Source organism: Zootermopsis nevadensis, unplaced genomic scaffold, assembly GCF_977971745.1.
Source record: "Zootermopsis nevadensis isolate Lab colony 2312 unplaced genomic scaffold, Znev_1.0 Znev_ptg000003l, whole genome shotgun sequence".
NCBI lineage: Eukaryota > Metazoa > Arthropoda > Insecta > Blattodea > Termopsidae > Zootermopsis > Zootermopsis nevadensis.
The window spans coordinates 14,090,635-14,115,642 of record NW_028259135.1 but is presented as its reverse complement, the minus strand read 5'-3'; the positions used below and the strand labels follow the sequence as shown (position 1 = coordinate 14,115,642).

Below are 25,008 nucleotides of genomic sequence, written 5' to 3'. Positions count from 1 at the left end.
TATTCCAATCTTTGTCTCTCCCTACAATTCTTCCCTTCCATTACAAAATTAACCAATCCTGGGTGCCTCAGATGTATCCCACCATCCTATCTCTTCTTCGCGTAAGATTTTTCCTTCGCCTATCCTGTCTAAGATCATCTCATCTCGTACTTTATCAGTCCACTTAATTTTTAGCACACTAACTTTAAATGTTTCTCTGCTGTTGAGACGCAACTCCAGTCACAAAACGGTGATAGTCGTTAATAGCCGCATTTAATAGTTTCGAAGCTTCACTATTGCTTTAAGGATGGAACATTAAATCTCTGGTGACAATTACTGACTGGTCATAATTGAATATCTTTATGATACGTGCTGACCCCTACCAGTAAGTTCAAGAACATCACATTGTATTATCGAGAACTCATGTGTAAAAAACTATGATTGTCATTGACATTTTCTTCTTATTTTCAATGGCTAGAATTGATTTGTGGTTATATCACGTGGCCGTAACGCGCTCATGATTCAATGGTATGTACTGTACCAATTAAGCATATGATTAAGCGATGAATCAGTATGCTAGACACCTGTTTCTATCTTGTCCATGGATCGCTGTTGGATCTTGGAATTTGGTTATTTGGCGGAAATAATGACCCCTGCTGAGAGGGGCAACTAATTGTCCTTGCAGAGTAGGAATTGGTGAACGATCCTTTGCTACAAATGTATTTATGCTACAATATTAAGAAACCCAAAGCAGTGTCGCGGATTATATTTCTGTGATAATAATCTTCAACCAGGACATGGTATAACGCCGTGTAGTCTGGTAGACGTTTATCAACGTTTCAGATGTGCTAGCTCAGTACCCTGATGACGGAGGCAGCAAATACCTCTGAAATTTCTACATATCGTAGTCACACTGTACCATCTCCCTGTCTCTTAACTCTTCGCCTCGTACGTTAATTACATACTACCAATTGTCACCTGTAAATGGTAATGGGAACTCAACAGCGGCCTGTGGCCGCGTGGTCTAGGGCGCCGTCTGTAGCCTGTGTCAGCGATTCTCTGTGCTGTCTTGACGTTTTGTGATGATACTGATACTGTGTGATGGGCCTTGACAAATACCGTCTACTTGTAACTTTTAAGAATGTTTTATGTCCTCCGACCTATTTCGATTAAGAATGAAGTATTGAAATTCTGAATACTTACGTATTTTGGTAGGCAACTTTCGTCAGGGGACCGAAGAATCTCAAGTCCCGTAAGCCAAAAAGACGCGGAGAAGACATCAATGCCATGCGTGAGATGAGTACTCACGATCGCTCAGTGTTCGTCGAGAGGTCGAAGACCGTACACACTTGCGACCAATTTGAGCGGCGTCATAAAATGCCCGGTGTTCAAAGATTCAGACCGAATGTCGCGGCCCACTTGTTAGGAATCCTGTTTAGTATTCTAAAAGTACCGCGTTCAAGTCTCAGTCCTGAGATCGACTATTCTGACTGAGGTTTTTCGTGATTTTTCCAGTCCCTCCAGAAAATTTCGGGATAATACCTGAAATTTGGCCACGATTGCTCCCCCCCCTCCTTTTCAATACATTATTCACTAATCGCCCTATCATTCGACGCCATGCATTCTGAACTATTGCCAGTGCCGTTACGTGAACCATAAATTAATAAAATTAATTAGTTAATCCAAAGTTTTAGACTAGGCCTAATTCTAAATACGGACAGGGCGTGAAATCTGAAGAATATTATTCACAGGATAAGCTCAAATTAATTACTGTTTTATAATCTATTTTCATTAGGTAATGCTTATTAAAATGTTACACGAAGATGTTACTCTTCGACTTGAATTTTAAACAAGACAGTATGACATTCATATTTGTGATGATTCAGAAGGCCAAACTTATATTATCATGCAGATGCGAGTACCATCAAGGAAACACAACATTTGAATACTGATGGCACAGGACAATTATTCGCATGAGTCGGAATAGCTCAGTGAAGTAACTTGTTACGGGCTTACAATTACTCAGAAAGAGTGGGCTACATTAGAAGGATCCTAATTAATGATAAATAAAAATTGCATTAATTTCTTTTAATATTCACTACGCCGCTGTATTACTTGTTGGCATGGGCATCAAATGCAATTACAGTTAATTAATTCCACGACGAAGAATCCTTCTTGGGAACTAATATACAATCATCATGTCAAGAAATCCTCCCCTTCCGCCTTATGAAACCCGATGCTCCATTGCTGTAATTACTAGAGCCCTTTCCTGGTGCAGATGAACCCAGTCCACATTCTCATGCTCGACTTCTTTAAGACCCGTTTTAAAATAATCTTCCCAACTACGAGTAGTTTTCTTCAGGCTTTTCGATAAAAATTTTGTATACATTTTTCAACCTTCCACGAGTACAAGATTTCAGAAAAAGGATGCATTAAGTTTAATATCACATCACACTACGATCTTAACTCAAAACAATTAATTCTGACACTTATTTATGGTGATAATGTTATCCTATTCCATTAGGTATTTCAGGGATAAAATTAAAGTAGCAAACAAAAATATTAAGGACTTTAAAGGAATTTATATTTTCCTGCTATTAGAGATAGTGAAGTAGTCACACAGATATCTTTTGAAACACTAATTTATCGTACTTGTACTTAAAGCATAATGGTAGTAATTACACGTGAATGACAAGCCTTATCTTACGAAAGTGTAATAATGTACTTTCCTGTGTATGTATAAATGAAAAGTAAAATTGTGGATAATATTAGTTGGCACAGAAACTGTTGAACTCAAAAGAAAGTCGTGTCACTCTCTCCTATAGATATAGCACTGAAAGGGACAATGAATCTGACTCGTTGTGGGACGAAACGGTCGTGGCCTATCTGCCGCCTTTATCTCTTTTTAACACTCTCCCTTACTCACTAATTCCATAGAACAAAGTCCTTCTTAGCGGACTGATAGTCGCTCAGTTAGTCATGAAAGAACCTGTCTTTATGAAAACCAAAAGTTCATTACAGAGTTCAGAAGCGCCCGCCACTGGGCTCTGTCCAGAGAAAAAAACAAATCTAGTTCATGTCCTCACCACCAGTATCTGTAAGATCTATTTAAAAGTACCCTACCATCTATGCCCAGGTCTTCCAAGTGGTCTATTCCTATCTGATTTTGTATGTTTTTCTCAACTTCCTAACGCACGACATTTGCAGTAACAGTTGATTTTATGTCCCCGATTTCTTTATGAAGAACATAAATCCGTTTGTGTGTGTGTTCTAACATGTATCTTTCCTTGCGGTTTGTAATTTCAAATTATTTTCTGAATATTATTCTCCTCATATTTTCTACGTTATTTTACAATTCATTTCTCTCTGCCGAAATTCTCCCTGTAGTTCTTCTCTAATATCTCCGTTGTAACTGTGGCCCCTGTCATCGACATCAAAACCTCGTCTCAATCCTCCTGTTCCCCAAGAAAACAGCAACTTTCAAAGAAAGAAAGAAAAATGAAAGCATATCTCAGGAACTATTTCCCCTATAACGGTCAAACACATGACCTGAAATAAATATTACTGGCGACTATAAAAAAAAATAATAATGTCCACAGCGTCGTTTAAAATGTAGGAGTGTCAGGCCTAATCTTATTGTACCGAGTTCATGAGTAGGCTGTAACTTGCATACATGAATACAAACAAAGCATTTACTTTCAGATTACAGTTCACTAGCATTCTGAGCGTGTGCCTACTTATTATCACAATTTGAAACCGTCACCTTCACACACTTGAGCTGTCCTCTGCCACACTTCATGGTCAGTGTCAAATCACCAAAAGGCGTATGTAGGTTACAGTATTAAACGTGCGGATGGTTTAGAGGTCAAGTATAACTTGTTGCTCTTAACAAGGCCTTGAAATCCATCCTTTGTTATAAACGTCAGCATTTTAGCCCGAAATCAACTAACTACCAACAAAGTTTGTCTTAAAGATATTAAAATTCTATTCTGTTGGTACTTGGTTTAAATCTCGGCAGGTGTTTGCTATCCTGGGCTGGTTTTCTTTATAACTTTTCTTCACTCTCTCCAGGAAAATATCAGATTGTACCCAAACAAGTTATAAACTACTTGTTTCTTCCCCTTTCAGCTGTTCTAATGATTGGCCAACGACTCGAAAATGCAATGCATGACCTATGTAAGCCCTTTAAATCGACGTCAGTTGTTGCACAAGTTTTCCAACATTGACCTTAGATCATTCTTGCACCAACGGTTAAACCAGGATAGTGTAAGAACAGGGGTATCGAGGCCTCGCGGCCAAGGTAGGGGAGAGGTGGACGTGGGGTTAAGTCCATGGAGCTACCCTATCTCGGCGCTAAGTCACAACCAAGGTGAATGAGATGGTACTGACCCAGGGGTGTCCAAAACAGAAGACCACAGAGCATGAATATCAATATGAATAAAAATAGCAATGATAATAACAATAATAATAAAAGTAACAATAGTTCCCATGGTAACGCGGGTTACCTACCTTGTAAGAAAAGACGCGATAGATAGACAGACAGACATTGATGGGCCCAAAAGGTGTTCTTTGCTCACACTAGAGAATGAAGAACGCTTAAAAGGCCTAGTAGTGTCTGAAACTTCTTTCTGTGAACACTTTTATGGTAAATTCCTTAATCTGCGGATTTTAATATCTGTAACGCGATTAGATATATTGCATCAAATTTATAATTGTAATAAATAATCATCAACGCTAGTGATATATATGTAAAACAGAGCAAATAATTCACCTGTAAACTGTGTTTACAACTACAATGGAGTCAACCTTCCTGATTTCGTGTGGAAAAATTTGCCGTGTACGTATCTCCTTGCTTCGAACTTGGCTTGAGAAATCACGTCACATTTATCTAGTGTCGTGCCAGAAGTCAGTGACTGAACGTAAACATACGAGTTTTCTTACTTTGTTCGCCCTTTCTGATATGGGGGAATAATATACTTTGTGTACCGTGTAACTAGTTGTTATCAAACTGCAGCCCGTGTATCACCAAGGACACTGTGTAATACCAGTAATCACTTAACGCAGTGTTACGAACAGGAAATTCTGGGAAGAAATTACAAGAATTATATTAATTAAAATATTTCAGTCAATATGACAAGGCTGGAAGAAACAGGCCTGTAAACTAATAATTATAATTATACAACTTAGTATAATTTCTGTGCATAATTTCCACTACCACCAGATCCAAATTCGCTCAATTTGTCAACCATAACCTCAAATTATCGCGTAGTCGCCGTGATTTTAATTGTTAACATACAATAAAAGCTACATACGAGACTCGTAAATTTATTTGTGATTATCTCCAAATCAAATTTCATATTCCTGGCTAATTTTATTCTTCCGTTCTACCGTTAAATGGAAATAAAAATGGGACTGAATTTTGAGCAGTCAAGTTGTTTTACATTCTACAAAATAAGCTGATGGAATTTATTAGAGATTTAAACGGAATTAATTACAACAGATGACTCATGTAACATTTTATGTGGCAGACTTCAGTTTTAAATAACATTTTCTTACGAATGTATAAAAATAAATATTCCTTAAAAAGCTTTAGGAACTGGACATGCAGGAATTGAGATTTTTCAGAGGTACAGATAAAAATATGCTGTTGAGATGATTCTTTATAAGTCTGGCTACTTCTGACACGTTGTATTATTCATAAAAATAATATGTTGACTCATGCAGCCGTTGGTAGCCTTACGAGAACCTCTGCACTAAGATAAACGCTCTAAAGATGTATGAGGGATGAAGACATACGAGCATTATAAACATCTGCAGTAGGAGCCACACTAAATATTACTTCTTCGAGTCCAGACAACGAAAACAATTTACTCTCTAAACACACCTATAGTGCGTGAATTAACCAAATCATTTAAAATGTTATTTCTTTAGTGAAGTTCTGTACGAAAGCATTTCAATTAGTTTTTGTGCGTGTTATTAATTATATTTAAATTTTAACTACACTGTGTCAACCTCAAATATTTATTTAGTGTTGAATGAAATTAAAGTGTGGTTATGTACGATGCACTGAAATGAAATTGAAAGTTACAGATTCATTGAATTGTTAATCGATAAATCAGTAGAACGTTGTATTATTTAACTCTGCTCTGTCACCTGCAGATGGTTTTAGTTTCTACGAACTTGAGATGAGAATAATGTTGACTGGCTGATAGATCGAGTATTAAACAGCTACAGATGTCATCGTGTCACATGAGATGATATCATGCAGCCTATTTGAAAAATTAGATAAATATCCAAGCATTCGCCTCCCAACTGAGAAAACCAAGGCAGATGTTCATGTGAAATAAACAATGCCGGACAAGACTAGAACCGATTACCTCCAGAATTAAATATCTTGCCTATACAATTGTTTTATCGGTTAGTACCGGCTCAAAGCTCGCATTTTATGATCCATTTGACTACAATATAACGTATCATAGATTAAACGTTATTATCTGTAAGATTAAACCTGTTATTACCTGCAACAGTGGACGTGATTGTTCCATTCCCCCCTCTCATGATGGATTCCATTACCTTACCGTCCAGCTGTCCGGCTGCTTGTATAAAGAGGCAGGGAACGTTGTATAAAGTCATTGGTGTTCTGTGCGCCGACAAATACCACGCGAGTCGCGTCTCGTACTAAAAAAACTCTACACCCGCCATGACGCGAAACTTTGTTCTTTAATAAAACAAGCAGAACACCGGTTTTGTCACAAGTATTATTTATGTTTGCACTCTATGCTACTTTTCGAGTGAAAGAAGATCACTTTTAATTTCCTGAATGTAATACGATCATCAGGCAGTAAATGTGTTTATGTGTACAGGCAGTGTGTTTGGTCTTTAAACATCGTATTAAAACTTCGGTTACTTTTCAGACGTGGGAAGACATTTAAAAAGAATTTAATAAGCATAAAGCTACATGCCTAGAAGTACTTAACAAGTTAAACGTTCTTGTTCTACAGTTTTTGTGATACCTGTTTCCGGACACCATGCTTACAGAATGGAAGAAACGTTTAGCTAAAGGTAAGTGAATTGTCGCACGCAGAAGAAAAACCGCCTTTATACGAAAGAACTACATCGCCACTCAATTTATATAAAATAAAATACCGGGTATCAAATCTAAAACTTCTTGACGATGGTGAAGAGTCAATTGAATAAAAATTTCCTTGGATATTATCCATCGTCTAGTAAATATAAAACGTAAAACGATCCCTATCTCCGGAGATAGGGATTAGCTCTATCTAGTGGGCCCAACTGTGTAGGAACCTGAAGACGGAGATAGAGTCCCATCTCCGAAACGTCGTTTTACGTTTTATATTAACTAGACGATGGATAATATCCAAGGAAATTTTTATTCAATTAAAATACTGGGATCTGACAGCACAAAGCGAGAAACGTCTGAAGTACACATGTCTCCTAGTAGGATCTGTTGTAGGAATTGTGTCATTAAAGAGGTTAGATACGTATTATCTCGCATGTAGGAGACAATAAATGCGCAATTCTGGTAATTAATGCTTAATGGTATCACAGGTGTCGATCCTTCGTATTCCACTACCAGCGAATTTGTTATATTAATTAATTAATTAATTATAAAACTATCACAGTTATCGGAAAATAAGGAATAAACTTACTTACAAGACAATTTAAATCTGAATTAAGTAGCATTTAAGTAGGCCTACATATGTTGTGAGCTTGATTAACGAAGCTCGTTTAAACAATAACAAGGGCGTATCAACATATTTGCATAATCGGAGATATGTGGTCTAACAACATGGTGGAATGTATGTCATGCCAGAAAGGCATAATGCTAATGCTGCTGTACAGAGAGATACAGGAAGATAAATTTGTTCAGACCAAATAAGCGTAAGAATTTAGTCTCTTGTAAATCAGCCATTTTGTTGTTACGCCCTTCTGGCATGATGATCACGATATCTTATTTCTCGGTTCGGATTTACAGAAAACACACTTCGAATATGCGTTACAGGGGTAGATCTGTTCTTGAAATTTAAGAAAGAAATAGCTACTTATTTTCAGAACCAAACCAAACCAAAATCAAAGTAAAATTCGGAGTTAATAATCGTTGAAACAGTTTTGGGAAGTATAACTAGAATAGTACCCCATTAGTCTACATTTGTTGTGAGGATCAAACTGGCTCAGGGCACTTTCCAGTGGTGGATTTTGGTATCAGTTGTATTGAGCAATCGGGTTCTGATGTCACAGCGTTAATTAGTTGGTTATTTACGTAGTTAATTACGTGCATAGAAACTGCTGTCGGAGTTGTTTCATCAAAACACCGAATAAATCTAATTTTGAAAAATGGCAATAGTAGTAACAGAATCTTAAAATTATTTAAGAACAGTGTAGGTAGGTAGCAGAGGCCTGTTCATCGAACCTCCTGCTGTTTTTATTTTCACCACGATTCTCTCTTCACGGGTGCACCAAAAATGTCTACAGATTGCATTTATCTCTTGTCCAGTGAATTTCTGAGCCACTTTTCCGTCCAAAAAGGCGACCAGGGACCGAAACTAATTACCCGACTCAACAGAATGTCTGGTTCTGAAATACAAAGGAAATTATGTATAGTTCCGGTACGTATTTTCAAGTCGATATCTAAATAGTTTCATGAATGTGTCGATATTGATTGACATCCCAAGCATGCAGATAGCGATACAAGAGACGTAATTCCAAAACGTCCACAAACCCGAAGACTGTCCTGAGGATCGACTGCGAACTGTTCTCCTTCTTGCTGTCCTAGCCCTGCATGGACGGAAGTTATCGGAAGGTCACGCGGCAGAACGAACCCAACAATTACACGTCCCTGAACGCAGAGCAGTCATTGTCGTAGTTCGGCTTGCAGTCGCCTGTGTCAGTTTGCAGCTTTTTCTCATTCTCTCTCTATTCCTCTCCCATCTCTTCATTCTTTCCCTTTGTTCTTCTTATTTTCTTCGTTCTCCCTCTCCTTCTCTGAGTCCTTACACTCCGCTTTGTTTGTTTATCTTGTCTTCATTATTCCTATCTTCCTCCTTCCACCTCTTCTATTTCTTACGATCACTGTTTATTATCTTCCTTCTCCTCGTCACATTCTTCTCTTTTACTGATTAGAGGCACAGAGTTTAACTTTTAATTTGCTCTTTATTAACGTTTTGAATCACGAAGCTCATATAAACAATTTAAAAATACCGTTCCTACCTCAAAGAACGTTAATATTCATGTGTATTTATTCCCACCTTTTGTGAGTTTTTGTTTTTTGGTTTTATCGTGTTTATGAATTTTGATTTCTACATACTATTCTTTTACGTCCCACGGATGGATGGTGTGGTAATGCCTTTTTATTCCGGGACTTTCACCTTTTACTTTGTCCGGAGATAGGGATTAGCTCTATCTAGTGGGCCCAACTGTGTAGGAATCTGAAGACGGAGATAGAGTCCCATCTCCGAAACGTCGTTTTACGTTTTATATTTACTAGACGATGGATAATATCCAAGAAATTTTTTATTCAATTGACTCTTCACCATCGTCAAGAAGTTTTAGATTTAATAAACGTTAAAGTAGCTTATACATATAATTAACTCTTAAATTCACAAGTTACTTAATCATAGATTAAGTTTAAAACATTCAACCATGATTGAAACACAAGTCACGAACGTACTTACAAGAGTTTTACACTTCAAAAGTGAATTGATTTCACAGGGTGAAGTCAGAACCTAGATTCAGCCTCGTGAGAATAATTTCAGATGGGCTAATATGAGGATGCTAAAACCCGAGGTAAGCCAGGTTCACATGACACGACGAGTCAAGGAATACGTGATAACGTCACAAGGAAACCTAAATCAATTGCGTTCCGATCACAAATAAACTCACACATCAGTTAACTGCTAATAAATCGTATAAAGTTTTCTTATAGGTCGAATAATTAACAACAGCTATTGGTCCCAAATGTTTACTGACTGAATTTAGATCGGCCTATTTCTGAACCCTTGACGATAGTTGGGACGATTAGCATGCCCAGGACTGGATTCGAACTAATGACTAAGCAAGCAGAAGCAGCAATCTCCATGATTCCCATGGCCAACTTAACTGGGGAATAAATGTTATTAGGCCACGCCACCAAAAGCAGCTACTAGTCATATAATCTGTGTAATTTAGGGGCTAACTTTAAAGTCACCGAATGCATCAGTAGATCTGCTCCTAATGTACTGGCATCTTAATATTATGACTGATTTGGGGTGAATCGAGGCGGATTTTCACGCAAGTTCATTTAAATCTGCCGATTATTTCCAATTCTGGTTAAGGTCGGACAATAATAGGCACTTTTCATGAAGATGTGCACGAATATTTGCGGGCAAAAGTGATTTTTTTTTTTTTGGGGGGGGGGGGGGGGATTCCCACACGGAGAATTCTCTGGCTAAATCAAAAAGGCCATCGATCTGATTCTGGCAGTAAGACAGTGCGTAGTCTTGATGTTACGTCTAACTTACATAGGCACTTTTTAAAGTAACTATAATGCCTAATAACGTGACACAAATACAGCTCTAAGATTGCCAATTTACATATCGCATGCCTTGAATTTGTGTGTCGGCTGCACGAGATCTTGGCTAAGCCAGGTTTTAGATTTGGGTCATCGGCTTATTTGGAGACGACTTTGTGAATTTGACCACGCCCCTTCTTCGCTCATTTATTTTTATCCCTTTCTTCGTTCTTTCTTTTCATATTGCTTATGAAGATGTCCTAAATATTTCATACGAAACATAAATTAAAATTAGACTAATTTTATATATCACATCCTTAAGCAATATTTCCGTCTTTCTTACCAACAACCAAATTTCAAAAGCCGATTGATGGCTTGTAAGGCAACTGTTTGCATCTTGAGGCAGGGGATCGTTTCCCGACAAGAGCAGAGGAATGCTAACCCTCGCCACCACGCCTAGCGCGACCCTGGGATCCGAGTAATCCATCCGATGTACTTATGTACTAGGATTGCTTTCTCCTGAGATAAACTCCAATGAATTGTAAAGCGGCCACTCGCCTTCAAATGTCGAGGTCTTAGGCATGCTGTGGAGGCTAATCTTCCACATCTTTAGACACGATGCTTGGCATCAGAAGTAGCTTCATCCTTATAGACCGAATGACTGAAGAAAATGTTCTTCGTTTCATGAAGGTAAAAATGAATTACTGTCTTGCAGACAGCCCCTGAATTACTGGTATTCGTATTTCTTTACGGTGTTCTAGCCAAAATAAATAAATGAAAGTTACAGGTTTTTGCACGGTTGCGAGAAGTGGCACTTTAATCCGAGAAATGACAGGCTTGAAAATGTTTCTAAAAATTTCTTTGTCCACTTGTTTTCCCTTGTTCTTCTTTTGTCGTCACAGATCAGGCGACGGAATGCCGAAACCTGTCTCAGCCTCCTCTTTTCCGGGCTCTCGTTCTGCGTACACATTAATTCGTAAGATTTGAGGTTCTCACAGCGGCGAGTATGAAGATTTCTGGGTTCTTGCGGTGTGTAGTCTGGTCGATGTTAACCAACGTTTCTGAGGTCATACTGCCTCCGTCTTCAGAGTATGAAGATTTCTGTCTTCTGGGTTGTTGCGCTGTGTAGTCTGGTCGATGTTAACCAACGTTTCAGAGGTCATACTGCCTCCGTCTTCAGAGTATGAAGATTTCTGTCTTCTGGGTTGTTGCGCTGTGCAGTCTGGTCGATGTTAACCAACGTTTCAGAGGTCGTACTGCCTCCGTCATCAGGGCGATGAGTCTGAAGATTTCTGTCTTCTGGGTTCTTGCGTAACAACCCAGAAGACAGAAATCTTCACATATTAATTCGTTGGGCATAAATATATGGGCGCCGTCAGCATTCTTTACGACGGACAGCCAGAGAATCTGCTTAGAAGCTTACGCTTTAGCCAAAAGTTGTTAAAAGCTTTTGTATGTAGGACAGAAGAATAAATCTTTTTAGGGATAATTTTAATAATAAATATCATTGTTTGGTATGGCCTCTTCTTTTTTCAATCTTTTTGAATGTTAATTTTTTTTCCAAAAGCCATTTGTAGGGGACAGATGTCTGACTTCTCCCTCACCCCTTCTGCCACGAACACACACACACAAAATAAGGCAGAAATTCTGTTACAGGACAGTAAAAAATTTGGTTTAGAAGCAAATATAGATATTTAAATAGAAAGGATAAGAAAATGTGCAACGAATTCGTAACATAGCGTGTTAGGAATTACACAATGAGAAACTTCATGAGCTGTTCTCGACTTTCCATGTTTTCAACTAGATCACTGACCTGAAGTTTCTCTCATTTATTTAATTTCTTTTGTTTAATCAAGAATGTATAGAAAAAATGCAAAATCTCGTCATATTGTTGTTACGTTTTCTGTATTTATAATTATAATGAAAATAGCCGTTAATAACGTTCGCACGGTGACAACAAGTGCAAATGACTAGAACATGACCAAGACGGAAAAAACGTGCCAAGCCTGAGGGCTGATTCATTATGACGAACGGCAAAAAGTCACGTTTTGTAATTTACAAGAAGGCTTATCAGGAACCTGCCCTTGGTTCGCATCCAAAATAAACTTAGCAGCCACGTAGGGAGGCCGATGACAAACTTGATGGTCACCATCAGTGTCGAATTAATCAGATATGCAATGAAAACACTGAGAAAATAAGTCAAGGTCCAACCATATGTTGACAAGATAAAGACAGCCATCTTCCTCTGTTGCCAGAGAACAATATTTGTGTGATCTCCATGTCTGCGTGGGTTATAAGAAACCACTCGGGGGGGGGGGGGGGGGGGGGCGTTGATTCCAGACGTCTGCGTGCAGTTGGTTTTAACTACAGACCACGAAGCTGTACGAGAAGGCATCCAGACTTGGTGACAAGAGTGGGAAGTGTGCTTGGTGAGCATGTGTGACTAGGTCAAATACACCTCCGGTAATCGACCTGGGTCAGGTTTCTGTCGAACGTTCGTTTTACTGTCACGCCTGTTCTCTGCTTCTGGTGAGAAGAAAATAACAACATGATGAAACTTCAGGATCAATAAATTCAGAGAATTTCTGACAGATTTTCAAGGAAGAATTTGTTAATTTGTTGTCTAATTCGTTGATTGCTAATGAGTTTCTTGGTCTGTCGGTCAGTTGATTCGTTACTACAGTGGATGTCCGTGGATAACACCTCATATTTCGAAATTCAGGAAAAATAGTCACCAAAATTGCTGGCCTCTTGGTATATGCAGAATGGTAAAAATACGATGTCAAATCATTTCCAAACTGATGACTACAGTGCCATGCACTTTACGAATAACACATGCTACAGTTATGTTGACTTAGCCTTATTATTTGTTTGCTTGGAAAACCCGATACCGTGAATGAGTTACTTGCAACTCCGTGTCGAAAGAAGTGTTTTAACAAAGGCGGTTATTATCTGGACAAACCTGTTACTGAAACATACCATTGTCTTTTAATCTTACATCCTATCTCCCATCATCGTATTCATGTGCTTAAATTGTTTATATAACTCTCAACAAGAAGTGATGATTAAATCAACATAAACTGAAATGTATACTTTCATATTTAATCTATGGCAAATTAATAATAAACGTTTAAATGGTCATAAATTCCATAGAATTGAACGGTAGTCGATCTGATCGACTAATCCTTATAGAGTTGTACTATTACAGCAAAGATCATATCAGAACAACCTACTTCATCTCAACTGCGATAACGTTGTGGGAAACCTGTGGCGTAATATTCATATTGAAGAATCCGCTCTTACTAAAGGAGGCCAAGTGCGCAGAACTGCAGACTGGTAAAAGTTATGTCAGTGGGATCAACGAAGGCCCGCTCCTTCGTTCGTTAGTCGTATTTTGGAACCGTAATTTGTGGTTCTTACAGTTTTCCGTACGTTCCACGGACACTAAATAAAAACTATAGAACATAAAGGATAATCTCTAAGTGAAAACAATAATACTTATAAAAAAAAACCAAAGCTCAAACACCGAGATCGCTAGCATTCACTACAAGGATGCTGGATTGACAGCGGATTCGGTCTGGACGCGGTGAAATTAAAGTCGTTGCCCGTGCCGGAAGTCAAACCGCGATTGACAAGCCCCTAGACAGCCCTTTAACTGACAGTCGCATAGATTACTAACCAGGAGCTCACATGAAGAAACACGATATTTCTAAGCTTTCAAGTTTAGCGTTTATTCCATTGACGTAATCTAATCAGGTGTGTAACAAGACATGGCCATAGGCCTTGACAGGCTACTGGACCTAACAGCAGATATCGGATATCGGATATGAGCGTTGTGATGGTCGCGTTTCATGCGGTGTATGTTTCGAAATTCGACAGACTAAGGTTCTTCCTCAATCTCTGAACTTTCCAAGTAGGTCACAACCTCCTCCTCTCTCGCTTATCCCCAATCGACATTCATAGTCATCCTCTTAATCCCAGTTCCATTCTACGCGACCTCAACATTTGATGGCAAATCTTTCGCTGACACTATTACGAGTCTTTAAATTCTTTCACAATTGAATGACGATAATCGTCTTCAGATTCTTGAGCTATTACACACACGATTATGTTATCTGTCCTGTGAAATAAAAACTTGATAATCCGGGTGAAAGGCAACAGCTTATTTCGAAATAACTGATTAATAAACAATTGATCACTTATTCTGCATAATCCTGCACTGCGATTAGGATCCACACTTTTAGCAAGATTCATGAAACAGAATTACCGCCAAACCTAAGTATAGGCTGTCCCTGAATTAATGTTCCACACATAATTATTAACTCCCAGTCTCCAGCAGAATTAACACTGCCCAATGAGGCAAGTGACAGACTTGAGATTTCAGGTTCTCACGAAGGCGAGTATGAAGATGGCTGTCTTCTGGGATGTTGCACCGTGTCGGCTGGTTAAAGTTCCAGACGTTTCAGAGGCGCTTGCTGCAAAGAGTAAGCTGCTCACGTGTGGCTTACTTATCGCCCTGATTATGGAGGCAGCAAGCACATCTGAAACGTCGGTTAACTTCTACCAGGCAACTGACAACACGGTGAAACATCCCAGAAGAGTCATGTTCGGACCCACAATCAAAAATCCCACGTCTTTCTACATAACATCTACGACGGCCGTGCCTTCGGATTAATTTCCGCCAGTCCGAAAAATCTAATTAGTCTCACATATTGTACAGTACATGTGGGCATATATAGCTGAAAAATGATTGTTTTTCAGCTATCGACCTTTATCGTTTTTCAGCTATCGACCTTTATCGTTTTTCAGCTGTCGACCTTTATCGTTTTTCGTTTCCTTTTCTATGCTAAATAGTTCGCGCTGAACATTGTTATTTTACGCATAGGTCTGACAAGTCAATTACGATTTCTGTTCTTTCAAACAAGATGCTCAGGAAGGTATTTAGACCTAGGAAGGGCGAAATAAGTGGGGAATTTAGAATGTTGCATAACGAGGAGCTGCGTGAATTGTACGGGTCACCTAGCATAGTGAGGATAGTGAAATCTAGGAGGCTCCGATGGACTTATGGACATGTAGCACGCATGTGGGGGGGGGGGGACAAGGGCTGCATACAGAATTTTGGTAGAAAATCCTTTTGGAAAACGACAACTAGGCAAACCAAGAATGAGATGGGATGATAACATCAAGATGGATCTTAGGGAGGTGGGCTGTGAGGATGGCAAATGGATGGAGTTGGCTCAGGATCGTGGCCGATGGCAGGCTTTGGTGTTGTCGGTGTTGAACCTTCGGGTTCTGCTACCAGGGAGTTAGTTCCTTCCACATAGAAAACGGTACATTTGTGACCACGTAAAATTATTTAGCATGACATTGTCCATATATTTTAATTGTAAACGTTTGGTGTGCGTAATTATGACGTATCGTTTATTTTAATACCCCACGAATGTATTTATTATTACACTAGCATATAAGTTGACATGTTCATTTTAAGGTACCTGACCTCCGAAATCCGAATTGTTTCATCCGTCCTTTAGTATCAAATGGACGTTTAGTAAAAACAAGACGTTTGGTAAAAAGAAGTTTAGTATTGTTTCATTTTAAGATGATTCCACAAACAATTGTAATATATGTGGTGCTCGTGTGTTAATATATTAGCCATTCTGTTTAGTCACAGCTTAATTTATTTCAAAAAGGAAATGATTTGTAAATTATCATGTACACATAATTTTTTTAAATGCGTGCCTGTGTTTTTACGGGACAGGTTAAGGAAAAAAAAAATTCTCGGAAATAATATACACAATTGGAGAGAGGAATTTGCGTATTAATATTTTTCAAGATGGTGAAATTTGACCAATCATTACGTACAATAAACCACGTGTGTGATATTAAGGGACAGAAGTATGATGAAATGAAATCAGAGAAACCCTAAATGCATACACATTTTGATGAGGAAATCTCTTATGAGGTAGCATTTTCAGAGGTAGAGGAAAATAACATGTAAATGTCAAAATGGAGTTTACAAGAATAATTTATGAGAATGTAAACTCATTAATTAACTTAAGACAGGGTTTCAAGTATGGATTTTGAAGATATAAAATTAAACCTTTGATTTCTGTTCCTGGATACTTTATGGTGCTATTTATGTAACTTCTAAAACACTTCAAAACAGGCAAGAATTCACAGCATATAAAGTATTAAACACACCAATGTGTGAGTTACAAAATATTTGGAATATTTTTTATCTTTTTACAGGATGTATAGCTCAGCGCTATGTTATAGCCATAATGGGTTTTCTAGCAGTGGCAAATGCATATACAATGAGGATATGTTTGTCAACGGCCATAACGGAGATGGTGGTTCACCATAATAGAAATGAATCGGAAACAGATCCTGATGCCTGCCCTTCAAATTCAGTATCAAATAACAAAACTGCACAAGTAAGTACATTACAGTCTCTTGGATAAATAAAGCATGCTCTTTCTAATTTTTAGGTTATGTAGACTTAACACATTATGATAGTTAAAATATAATTTTGTACCTTCATCCTCAAGGATATGACAATATGAGATTTAATAATATTTATTTCATAAATTGATTTCCAACATTAAGCTCATTTAATTATCTCAAGGAAGATGAAAAACAAATTCCTAGGCCCATGACTATGAGGATTTGGAACATTTATCAGCATGTTTACATTGCAACCATTTCTAATCTAATACAGAATGTCACAAGAGGTAAATATTATTCTTAAATTTTATAGTAAGATGATTCCTGATACCAGTAGATAAAACTTCTTTAAATATATATTTGGAGAAAAACAGCTCACAGCACCACAGTTCTACAGACTCACATACAAATGTAACAAAATCCAATTTAGAAGACTAATATATCAAGAACTATATATTTTATGTTTAATGTTGCAATAAAAATACTAAATAGTATTTTTCTTTACAGCACGGGACATTTGACTGGGATGAGGAGACACAAGGATTAATTCTCAGTTCATTCTTTTGGGGTTATGTCATAACCCATCTACCAGGAGGAATGCTAGCAGAAAAGTTTGGAGGCAAATATGCCCTTGGACTAGGCATTCTATGTACTGCTATTTTATCAATACTTACCCCACTGGCAGCCACTCAAGGGGGTGCAGGTTGGCTCATTGCAGTGCGTTTCTTGGAAGGTCTGGGTGAAGTGAGTTTTCTATTTTTCCTCTTTATCTTGGACACGCACACAAACACACGTCTTCCTTTCCATAGAAAAATGGTTGAAAAAAGGCACATAAACTATCAATATTTAAAACTGTATACGAGGTGCGATCAAAAGGTTTCCAGACTGCGCCTATAAAAAACCGTACACTTATCTCAGGTATTAAATTCATCCATCACCCTCGAAGTAGTTCCCCTGGGAGTGAACATAACGATCCCAGCGCCGCTGCCAAGCCTGGAAGCATCCCTGGAAATCTTTCTTTGTCAGCCTGTCAAGCACCATCTGCGATTCTGCCTGAATCTCTTCTATCGTCTCAAATCTCCTTCCCTTTAGCTGAATTTTCATCTTTGGGAAGAGGAAGAAGTCACACGGAGCGGGATGACGGCCATGGTGTTTGAGGCCAAAAACTGCCGAACTTTGTGGGCGGTGTGCGCTGGCGCGTTGTCATAATGCGTCGCATGTGGAGTTCTTCCTTTAGAATCAGCTGACAGGTCCCATAGCCTATCCCAACAATGTCGCACAAGTCGTTGATGGTACGACGTCGATCTTCGTAACATTTTCGGGCGTTGTGCTCGAAGATGGTCGTCCAGAACGCTCGTCATCATCGACAGAGGTTCGGCCATTTTTAAAACGTGAATGCCACACAAAAGTTTGTGCACGACCCATTGCGGACTCCCCAAATGCTTGCTTTAGCATTTCATAGGTTTCCGTAGCCGTTTTGGCGAGTCTTTGGCAAAATTTGATGCACACGCCATTCCGAAATCGCAGGAGGGTCAGTGTAATGCACTACCAAAACGCCCGTAACTAAGAAACAAATGCTAATTCGATGATGCCGGCTGGCACACTGATTCACTATGAATGTAGGCCGCACCCCCTAAAGGCAGAAGCTCGTACTACATCCGGTTCGCCCTCTATTGACACAGTCTGGAAACTTCCGATCGCACCTCGTATGTCACACTTAATAGAGATTAATTAATTGGAAGGCATAACAATTCATGTAACAAAGTTTATAAAAAGGTACATCATAAATGATACTTCAATGAATATTACCTTATGTCAATTATAAACGTATCGAGTCTCTTGGATACTAGTTTAATTTCTCCTCCATGGTTGTTAATAGTACTGGATCAAGTTCTTTTTGGTTCCTCTAAGTGTCCCTGTTCTGTTAATATTTTATAACCATTAAATGTAAATATTAGAATTCTGTTCTGTCCCTTGTTAGATAAACATGAACCCACTCCCAATTCATGTCTGTTCATTTTCTGTAATTGTACATGGTATTATAAAACCTCTGTACAGTTAAATTCAAGGAACTTGGAATTTTTTACTTTTTAAAGCAAAGTTTTCAACCCAGAGCAAGGCAAGTCACACATTAACTTACACTGCAACACACACGGGATCTAAATTTTTCACAAAATTAATTGAAATGTATAAATTTTATTTTGTCCAAAAATGAATGCACATCAATATGTTGTAATTTTCAGAATACAAATCCTTTACTTTGAACTTTTTAAGGTATGATCAAACCTGTATATATCACATACTTTAACATTAACATTCACTATGTAACCTACCCACAAAAATTATGTATGGGTTCCATATTGTTCTTAGAGCAAATAATAGTCATTTCCTTAAACACCAACCAATTAATCCTTGTAACAGGAATGTGTTGTTTTTTCTGTAAAGTAAGAAATAAAATTTTAAATACCATTTGTACAAAATTCAGGCTTAAAAAGGTTAAATTATAACTGTTTCTTTATGTTAAATAGGTTATGACTTTGCACAAAAACATATAAACCTCAACTAACCTCATAAAGCAAAGTCCTTCAGTTGGTCAAGAAATGCTATGGCTTTTATAGTACAGGAAGGCTCATTACCATATTCACTAAAGCCAATCACTGGACCCTTTCATGAGCCAGATAAATCCAGGCCACATCGTCATGCCCTATTTCTTTGATATTAATTTTAATATTATTCTCCTATCTACACAAAGGCCTTCCAAGTGGTCTCTTCTCTTGAAGGTTTTCTGAATATTTTGATGCATTTCTCTGCTGCAGTATTTAAATTCACTATGGTCTGGATGGCAAAGATGCAGAAACAGCGACCACCATCATTTCCAGGCTGACTCTAGGGTCCATTCAGCCTCCTGTCTACAAAATACCTGGGGCTCTTTCCCCAGTTATAAAATAGCCAGAGTGTGTGACTGATCACACATAAATCATGTGCCAAAGTTCAGAATGCAAGGAATTTCATATTTGCACCTCATATATATTGGATTGTAATCTGTTTTCCCTCCCCTCCTGTCTACTTGCTTCACTTAAAGCACACGCACAGTGATAATAGTTTTTTTTTGAGTAATTTAGTATTTTGATGCGATTACAGGGAACAACATTCCCAGCATTGAATTCCATATTAGCACGCTGGGTACCACCCCAGCAGAGAGGAATCCTTGGTTCTTTTGTGTTTTCTGGTGAGTTTTAATTTATGAGAACATATATTTGCTAGGTTGCCCTCAGTGAACTAGTGGTTAGTGTGTTCGTCACTGCACCCACGGTTCGCAGGTACAATCCCGGCCGAGGTTGATGGAGTTTTAAGGGCGATAAAAATCCGTGGCACAACTTCCTTCAGAGGGGAAGAAAAGCCGGTGGTCCCACGTCGTAGATTTACGGCATGTAAAAGAATCTTACGAGCATGATATAAGATGTTTTGTAAGCAAAATTCAGTGGCCATTTTTCACCAAAGTCTCCTGATTTACTGCTAGATGGTCAGTGGGCTGGTCACTTACTACTCACAAATGCACGCTTCAAGGACCAAGAAAGCTCCTAAGTGGGGAGGTCATGGCTCGAAAATAGGCCGAAGCACCATAGATGATTATATATTTGCTAGTTGCACTCATGCATCTTGATAAAAATAGCAGTGGTACATGAAGAAGGAACAGCTTTAATTGAATGTAGAAATATTGACATTACAGTGATAAAATCAAAGTCTTTTCTTTTTCACTTAAAATTCTTTAAGAGACACTTCTAACCTATCATAGATGACAAATTCCATACCCTAACGATGCCTTAATTTACCCCCAAAACATATTCTTAGCCAAATGGAAGAGAGATCACTTATATGATCTAGGTATAGATGGGAGTGAAATATTAAAACTGTTCTTAGAAAAATGGGCTTTTAGCTAGTGCAATGTATTCAACTGGCTCAGTGATTGGCTGCTTTGAACACAGTAATGAACCTCCAGGTTCCATAAAAGATGGAGACTGTACTCCATCGGGTTATTTACTTAAATGCAGACAACATGCATATTATTCAAAATATACTATTATTTATAGTTCACCAATGTGTACAATTGGAAGTTCAGGGTATTAAGGCAAAACATTAGTCACATAGATGTAATTAATGTCTTAGGTTGACATGGTTTTACTCAGTCCCTCCAGGCAAATGCCAGGATAGCACTTTCAATTAGGCCATAACCGCTTCCTTCTACATCTTTATAATTCAAAATTCATTTCCATCCTCTCATTCAAAACCATATAGTCTGAGCTACTGAAAAAGCATCATAATATAAAGTACAGACAAATAAAATATGAGGAGAGTGAATGCCATTAACTGTTGACAGATGGCAGAAATGGTTTACTTCACTGATCTTGCCAAATATCTTATAAATGAGCACCAGAAAGGCCAGTATTTCTAAATGAAATATTTTGAGCATAGAAATAATTCATTATGAGTCACAGTTGATACCCTCTCCTCCAATTTAATATCTGTGACTAAATCAAAAGTGTGCTATATAACTTGAGGTTTGGTAAAACTTCACGGTTCTTGGATTTCTTTTTCAGGTTCTCAAATAGGAACAGTAGTTGGTACTGCCCTCAGTGGAGTCTTGATAGAGTACTCGTCAATTGGATGGCCAAGTGTCTTCTATTTGTTTGGCTCACTGGGTGTGCTCTGGTTCTTTGCATGGATTGCCCTCTGTTACAATGATCCACAGTCTCATCCTTTTATTTCTGATGAGGAAAAAGCATTTCTTGAGCAGAGTATTGGAGGACTAGACAATAAAAAGGTAAGTGTAATGTCATAACATGTTCACACTTCATATACAAATAATAAAATAATGTGGCCAAACAATTATTAAAAAGAGACAGTGTATTGATGTGATTTTTTATTTAAGGTCCAGTGATGACAGCAAAAAAATAATTTATCATGCAATATATTTGTGTCCAATTGCCAGTATTTCAGAAACAACAAAATTTTTAAAATTTTAATCCATTCAAGTGTATTTTGCTGTTCCATGTATTAATTTGATTTGTCCTGCAATTCTAGTTTTGTTTCTTCCTTTCACTCCCATATAAATGTGTTGGTACAGTTAAGCTGTTACAACATTTTTGTTATAGTATATTTCTGGACTTTCGATGATTAAAATTGTGTTGCTAAGACCTGTAACTTTTAAAAAGTTGGAAATTTAACTTCTACATATATCCTATTGTATGGCAGTGAACATTTGAGGTACTTGAGAGTAATAACTTATATTATTTGTTGTTTATCACCATTTTACCTCTTATGATTCCTGCCCATAAAATGCCATTTTGTTTATTTTTCTGTTGAAATTATCATACCATATTAGCATATGATGTATTCAGTTTTAATTAATCCTCTGAATTTGACATTATTACTTGGTAATCTGCAAACAGGATTGTGTTCAAGTATTTCTTACTAGTAAAACATCAGAAGTGAAAAATCTAAGATCTGACTATAAGACTCAGACAAACAGCCTCCATGAAATGGTATTCATCTTTTCTCATATTTTTCAGGATATTCCACCTGTCCCATGGCGGGAAATGGCGAAATCAGTTCCTCTGTGGGGTCTCATATTTGCTCAGATAGGTCATGACTGGGGCTTCTTTACCTTAGTGACTGACTTACCAAAGTACTTCAAAGATGTAATGAGATTCAATATATTTGAGGTGAGTAAATCAGGGCTGACTTCTACTGTGGCTAATGGGTTTTATAACTCAGTAATTACATTGCTATTCTACAATGAAAAAGAATGTATAAACCCCTACAAAGTGTGTTCTCAATAGTTCTTATTCTGAATTCTTAAAGTTAATGCTGTACTCAAAATCGTGGCAGAAATTTTTCTCTCTCGTCATATTTTCTCACCAGTACTTTAATTCCGGTTTATGTGACATTTGCATTTCTGCAACATGCTACTATATATTAAGTGTCTGATATTACATAAATGCTCTATTTTCAAGCCTGTTTTGGCACTTACTGAGTGAAGACTAGCTATGTTTAGATTACTCTAGGTAAAAACTTGTTAAATCATACTAAAAACAAGTTTTATTAGCACTTTTACAACATATCCCGCAATAAAGAGTTAAGTTTTCATTAGGGTCAATTTCTAATAAATAAATCCAAAAGACATAGTATAAATTTTATTTTAAAATGGTTTAAATCCAAGCTGTTTCACAGAATGGATTCCTGACTGCATTGCCATACCTCACAATGTGGATTTTTTCAATGGCATCTGGCTGGCTCTGTGATCATTTGATCACTTGGGGATGTTTATCAACCACAAATGCTCGTAAAATCTTCACTACCATTGGTGGGTAAGATAAATGAGACCTTTGTTCTACATTTATACATTACACATACATATATTTATACAATGTGCACACTTATCAAATGGATTAAAGAATTAAAACAGTAAACACTGTGAAATAATTCAATACTCCATGCAACATATCTTCTCTTCAATGATAAGTGATGTGAGAACTTATAGAGAGCTGACATATATAGTAAATACCAACTACATGAAGCTTTGAAATTTCCATGATAATGAAAATGTTGATTGTGTTCTTCATAAACTAATTCATACCCCATGCATCACATATTCATATCCAAATATTATCAACACTTATGAAATAAAAACAATGCTGTTTACACAAAACACTGTTTGCTCATGTGTTATCTACTACATAATTTAATAAAATGTTGAATAACAAACAGGTCCATATGTGTTAATGCTTGACAGTTAATTGTTGTGGTAGCCAAAAATAGTGTAATTTTACAGATTTTTAAGACTGATTGTAAAACTTCTATTTTTCTGGATATCAGGGTAACATTGGCTTCTGGATGAGTGGTAGCACACCTCCATAGATGCTTGTGTCCCCTCATAGTTTCAGTTACTCAAAAAGAATTACAGAATTCTATATAAAGACAATGCAATAATGAGAAAATTAAGTTTTAAATTGTTTCCTTGCATTCGTTCTTCTCTGTAGATGACATAAAATTTCTGAAGGCAATCTTGTAGTTTTTGCAAGGAACTGATATGTCACAGCCTTTGCATATTTTTAAATTGCTGGTAGAAAAAAACCAGCTTGACAGTACCATAATATTCCATCTCTTTAAAAATTAGGAAAACAATGTTGTAGCATTATTATTATCCAGTATCGTGACAACTATTCACCTACAAATCCCAAAAGACAATCCCTAAAATACTGTACTGGATGTGAAAATATTAAAGAAATAAAATGCAAATATAGCGTGTCATCCGTAGAATACGATAGAAAAACTGTAGTAGTAATTGATATTTGGAATGTTATTTATTACAGCCTCAGTGGGGCCTGGAGTTGGTATCATTGCTGCATCATATGCAGGATGTGACAGAACGGCTGTAGTTTCTCTTATTACACTGGGCACAATGCTCATGGGTTCCTTCTATCCTGGCATGAAAGTCAATGCACTTGATCTTAGTCCAAACTATGCAGGAACGCTCATGGCCATTGTAAATGGTATTGGTGCATTCACTGGAATCATCACTCCATACCTAGTCGGTGTACTAACTCCAGATGTAAGTGCAGCTTACTTATACTTAACGGCATCATCTGTGTCTGAAATGTGGAGAGTCTATAATTCCATACTTTTCATGTCACACTGTCTCTTTTTTCAAGAATAATTCTCATAGCCATTTTAACACATCATAGATGATACAGATTTAATGGACCATAAAATTAAACTGAATTTCTCAAGATATCTATCCTGAACATTAAGCCAGAGAAAGAAAGTCAGAATCAAGAATGCATTCAAGTAAAAGTGCTGGAACATTTCACTTCCAAAATTCCTCATCACATTTTACATTTTTTTAATGATGCATCTAAATGATTAAAAACAAATACATATATTCGAGAATAAGTAAACATCATATTTATATAATTGTTATTTTTAGAATGTTTATTACATTTCCAAGACAATTTTCCTTTTATTTCAAGAAATGTTCTTATATCCTTATACCTTTTAAAACTTTGATATAAACTGAG

General features: G+C 37.4%; 1 protein-coding gene across 7 annotated transcripts in view; it reads left to right on the top strand.

Moving 5' to 3' along the window:
- LOC110837620 (dietary and metabolic glutamate transporter) overlaps nucleotides 1-25,008 on the top strand; it is a 60,280-nt gene that overhangs the window by 33,125 nt on the left and 2,147 nt on the right. For 3 of the 7 annotated variants that reach the window (XM_087342613.1, XM_022079933.2, XM_022079938.2), the window contains exons 2-8: nucleotides 16,736-16,920; nucleotides 17,438-17,674; nucleotides 20,072-20,159; nucleotides 21,529-21,752; nucleotides 22,501-22,653; nucleotides 23,162-23,294; nucleotides 24,304-24,542. In XM_087342613.1, the coding sequence (XP_087198739.1) occupies nucleotides 16,768-16,920; nucleotides 17,438-17,674; nucleotides 20,072-20,159; nucleotides 21,529-21,752; nucleotides 22,501-22,653; nucleotides 23,162-23,294; nucleotides 24,304-24,542 (1,227 nt within the window). In that variant the 5' untranslated portion in view covers nucleotides 16,736-16,767. Of the gene's footprint in view, nucleotides 1-6,893; nucleotides 7,042-9,759; nucleotides 9,784-16,735; nucleotides 16,921-17,437; nucleotides 17,675-20,071; nucleotides 20,160-21,528; nucleotides 21,753-22,500; nucleotides 22,654-23,161; nucleotides 23,295-24,303; nucleotides 24,543-25,008 lie in introns of those variants that run through there. The other 4 variants (XM_022079937.2, XM_022079936.2, XM_022079935.2 and 1 more) reach the window with 3 other exon arrangements.